The 5,219-nt window shown below is 42.2% G+C and overlaps 1 gene segment (V, D, J or C); it reads left to right on the top strand.

Annotated features, from left to right (window-relative positions):
- Positions 1 to 3,906: 3,906 nt before the first annotated feature.
- LOC131723257 (immunoglobulin heavy variable 3-48-like) lies at positions 3,907 to 4,500 on the top strand. The segment is given in 2 exon segments: positions 3,907 to 4,007; positions 4,172 to 4,500. Coding segments are annotated over 2 exon segments (375 nt in total).
- Positions 4,501 to 5,219: the final 719 nt, after the last annotated feature.

Genomic DNA, 5,219 nt, shown 5'->3' with positions numbered 1-5,219 from the left:
TAACAATTGTAAGTCGCCCTGGATAAGGGCGTCTGCTAAGAAATAAATAATATATATATATATATATATATATATATATATATATATTGATTTGTTTCTTTTTGAATACTTTATTTATTATTGATAACTGTTTGCTGGTTTGTCTCTATATACCCACATGCAGAATGGTTTATTCTGGGGGAGGGGGAGGTCTGGAAGGGTATAAAGGCTGTTAGTTTTGTTCAGTCAGGATCGTCTTTTTGTGCAGATCAGAGGGCAGTTTTGCAGCTCTGTGGTTGGACTCAGTTATTGGAGTCAGTACCTGTGATTAGGTGACTAGAAATAGTTCTTTTTGGTTTCCACTTTTTCTTTCGTCAAATTGTTTGATATTTTGTTCAATTAGCTGTTTGTTTATCATTGTTCTTAAATAAAAATAATTGGTTTGGCACCAAACTTCTCTGTGCTCCGTGTGCGTGTGTGTGTGTCTGTGTGCGGGTCAGTACCTGTGTGTGTGTGTGTGTGTCAGTCAAACACACACACACACACACACACTGAGACACACACATACTGAGACATACACACACACTGAGACACACACACTGGGACACACACACTGAGACACACACACACACACAGAGACACACACTGTGAGACAAACACACTGAGACACACACTGTGAGACAAACACACACTGAGACACACACACACACATTGTGAGACAAACACACTGAGACACACACACCGGTACTGACACACACAGACACACTCACACACACACAGGTACTGACACGCACACACACACACACACGCTAAGCGGGCGGAGCACATTTGCATACAAACTCCAGATTTAGCTGCCAGTTAAATATTTAACTAAATGTTAAATCTAGCTAAGAGATTTAAGATTTATTTAAATATTGAACTAAATGTTAAATCTAGTTAAGAAATTTAAGATGTATTTAAATATTTAACTAAATGTCAACTCTAGCTAAGACATTTAAGATTTATTTAAATATTTAGCTAAATGTTAAATCTTGTTAAGAGATTTAAGAGTTATTGAGACACACATTGAGACACACACTGTGAGACAAACACACTGAGACACACACTGAGACACACACACACACTGAGACAAACACACACTGAGACACACTCACTGAGACAAACACACTGAGACACACACACACTGTGAGACAAACACACACTGAGACACACACACACTGTGAGACAAACACACACTGAGACAAACACACTGAGACACACACACACTCTGAGACAAACACACACTGAGACACACTCACTGAGACAAACACACTGAGACACACACACACTGTGAGACAAACACACACTGAGACACACACACACTGTGAGACAAACACACACTGAGACACACACACAGAGACACACACTGTGAGCCAAACACACTGAGACACACACACACACACACACACACTGAGACACACATACAGGCACTGAGACACACAAACACTGAGACAGACACACACACTGAGACACACACACACACACACACTGAGACACACACTGTGACACAAATACATGAGACACACCGAGACACACACTGAGACACTCACACACTGAGACACACACTGTGACACAAATACATGAGACACACCGAGACACACACTGTGAGACAAACACACTGAGAGACACACACACTGTGAGACAAACACACAGTGAGACAAACACACTGAGACACACACACACACACGCTAAGCGGGTGGAGCTCATTTGCATACAAACTCCAGATTTAGCTGCCAGTTAAATATTTAACTAAATGTTAAATCTAGTTAAGAGATTTAAGATTTATTTAAATATTTAACTAAATGTTAAATCTAGTGAAGAGATTTAAGATGTATTTAAATATTTAACTAAATGTTAAATCTAGTTAAGAGATTTAAGATTTATTTACATATTTAGATGAATGTTAAATCTTGTAACTAGATTTCTAAATGATATCTGAATGCACACATTTATAAAAAGCTGTATTTATTTTCTCCTCATTTCTGGCAGCCCATACTAACGGCGCTCGGAACTTTGGCATTTTTAAATCCTAACGGTCTCTGCTCAGCGGAGTGGAATGTTCAGGAGCCGGTTGCCTAGCAGCGTCTCCGCCTCCTTCTCTGCCCCGCCCCCTCTCTCCCTCTCTCGTTGCTCCAGCTAGGAGTTCACATTCAGCTTCCTTAGATTATATAGCGCCATTCTTTACTAACTTTTACAAATGAGCTTATTGGAGGCTTCGTGTTTTTAAGATGGTTCAGGTGCAGTCCGGGCAGACTGACTGCAGCATCATTACAGTATACCGCACTGCGCTCGGCTTTGTGTGGAGGCTGATACACAAAATAATGAACGACTGGTAAAGAAATCACATGGATTGCTTTTTAATGCTAAATGTGTATTTGGTATTCTAAGTATTACCTACAATTAATAACTCAGCTATATTCATATTCAGAATGTGATACAGTATTAAGACAGGGTCCAGTATTAGAAATAAATAAACACGCTTTGCGAGTGGATTGCTCAGATTGAGATTCAGTCTGGATCAGACTCGATCTCGGATTGAATCTTGGATTGATATTTTTTTTCCGTTGTGCAGATCGAGATTCAAATTCACGCACACACACACACACGCACACACACACACACACACACACACACACACACACACACATATTAAGAGGAAGTGTGAATGTTTACAAATGTCTGATCTGATATTGTTTTGAGCCAGTCTGGTTCTGAACTGAGAAAGCCAGGGGAGTCTGTAAAGATGTCTTGTAAAGTCTCTGGATTCACATTAAGCAGCAGCTATTGGATACTCTGGATCCGGCAAGCTCCTGGGAAAGCTCTGGAATGGTTGCTGAACTGAACATAACCAATATTCAATACTGTCCATCGATATAAGATCATTCTACTGGTTTCCATGGATACTTCCACCACAGCATATCTGCAAATGAACAGCCTGAAGACTGAAGACACTGCCGTGTATTACTGTGCTCGAGACTCACAGTGAGGAAGTGAAGCCAACAGCAAACACAGGCCAGACTCCCCTTCCCTTCAACAAGTATTGGGACAGACAAGTAAAGGCACATACAGATCGGATTCTGCAATGGTGACTTCCAAGACTGGTATCACACTGATGGGTCGAAGCTCTATTCAGGGATGGAGAGATGTTTATGTGATATTTATATGTATTAAACTGGAAGAGCCACTAGAGGGCACTGCAGCACCTTTCTTTGGCTCAAGCTGAGGGAACACAAAGCCACTTTTTCAGGGACAGTGGCTGGAAAACTGGTTCCAGGAGACCTAGTTTGAGGCAACTTTGCTGAATCAAACCCCAAGTCTCCCCTGGTGTGCCGTGCAGGGGCCTGAAACCTAGTCTCCTGAAACCAAGCTCCAAGCCTCAAAGCGGCTTCATGTTCCCTCAGCTTTAGATGGACACACTGCAAAAACAACACACACTTTAGTTAGTTTGTATCTTTCTCAAATTCATGAAGAAAATCTGCCAGAGAAGTGCATCACAATCAAAATGAAGCAAATACAATGAAAGCACAGAAGCTGTTGCATTGTCATATTATCTGTTGTCTTGACCTCATTCAGAACCAAGCACAGAATCATCCACAGTGAACCCACTGCTTTTCAATCACTGCAAACGACCCTGGCAGTGTGAATAAAACAGGAGCGTGATGTATTATTAATATCATTTCAAAGAATATTCTCATAGCAGAATCCAATAATACAATAACATGCAATCACACATCCACAGTCTATTGAAAGCAAACTGTAACATGGGTTCCTGTCTTGTGTTCAGTGAACTCTGTATCCTGCTGAATTTATCCAGCCGTATGCAAACTCAGAGCCCCCACTTCCTATTTAATGCAGAGCAGGGGCACCCAGAAGGCAAGTGCCAGGGACCCGGGCAACGGTATAGAAGTGACACACAGTGTAGCGTCTCATTACTGAACAAGACATGGGAGGCATTGCACAGCTCTGCATCGTACTGTACTGCTTGGCAGGTAGGAGCCTGGACTGATTGAATTACAGTCATTCACACACACACACTGTAAACCCAAGTCATTGGCTTGTGAATAATATCTGGCTTTTGCAGCAGCCATTTCGAACAGCGTTGTGTGTTGCTTTGAGGTCAGTGAAGGGTTTTGATGTGCTTTTCTGCTTTCAGGTGTTTGGGCGGACATTGTGTTGAAGCAGTCCGATCCTGAGGTTAGAAAGCCAGGAGACTCTGTGAAACTGTCCTGTCAAGGCTCTGGGGAAGATGAGGATGGGGATACTATCACTGCTTATAGGATGAACTGGATTCGACAAGCTCCTGGGAAGGGGCTGGAATGGCTGGGTTACATTAACAGTGATGGTGACAGCACAGAGTATGCCCAGTCTGTCCAGGGAAGATTCACCATCTCCAGAGACAATTCCAACAGCATGCTGTATTTACAAATGAACAGCCTGAAGACTGAAGACACTGCCGTGTATTACTGTGCTGCTGCACAGTGAGTCAGTTCAATGCTCTGCTCATACAGAAACTCTACCCACAGTGGACTGCTCTACAGCACACTGCACTGAGGAGCAATACAGTTAGCTGAACCATTCTCTTGATCATCATCAATGCAATTTAAATACAATTCCATGTTATTTACTCTGGATCTAGAGAAAGATCTGACACTTGAATGCTCAGTTAAGATGAAAGGCATTTACTAGAGCAGACTGCATAGAAAATCTGCAATGATGTGTCTCTGCTTTGTTTGTTCACAGCAACCAAGTCTCAGTTTCAAGAGCTCAGCTAACACTGCCAATAGAGATAGGATCTATTTGTCCATATCTTCAACACGAATTCAGAAAATCTGCAGTAATACTGAAACAAGCTGTTGGCATGCACAGTGGTGTCCTGCCATCTTGCAGAGTGCAATCCATGCTAAATGGATTCCATGCAGCTACACTGGGGCTGTGTTTGACATGCTTTCAGTTTGTGTAGAGACAGGATTGTTCAGGGACTCAACAGAAACACTCCGTCACAAACACAAGGACTTGGGGGTTGATTTGATGCACTTGTAATCTGCTGGGATAAGACACAGCTGGATGTTTTACTGCAGTTTACAGCACTGAGGAATAACCCTGGATTGCATCAAGCACCTATCTGTAGTTCTCACTGCGTTCCCTCCATACTGTACACAAGTGCTTGAACCAATCAAGGTGAATTCTCTGGTTCTGTTCAA

The sequence above is a fragment of the Acipenser ruthenus genome, chromosome 54 (genome assembly GCF_902713425.1).
Source record: "Acipenser ruthenus chromosome 54, fAciRut3.2 maternal haplotype, whole genome shotgun sequence".
Classification (NCBI taxonomy): domain Eukaryota; kingdom Metazoa; phylum Chordata; class Actinopteri; order Acipenseriformes; family Acipenseridae; genus Acipenser; species Acipenser ruthenus.
The sequence above is the reverse complement of the archived record's forward strand: the minus strand, read 5'-3'. Positions and strand labels throughout refer to the sequence as shown.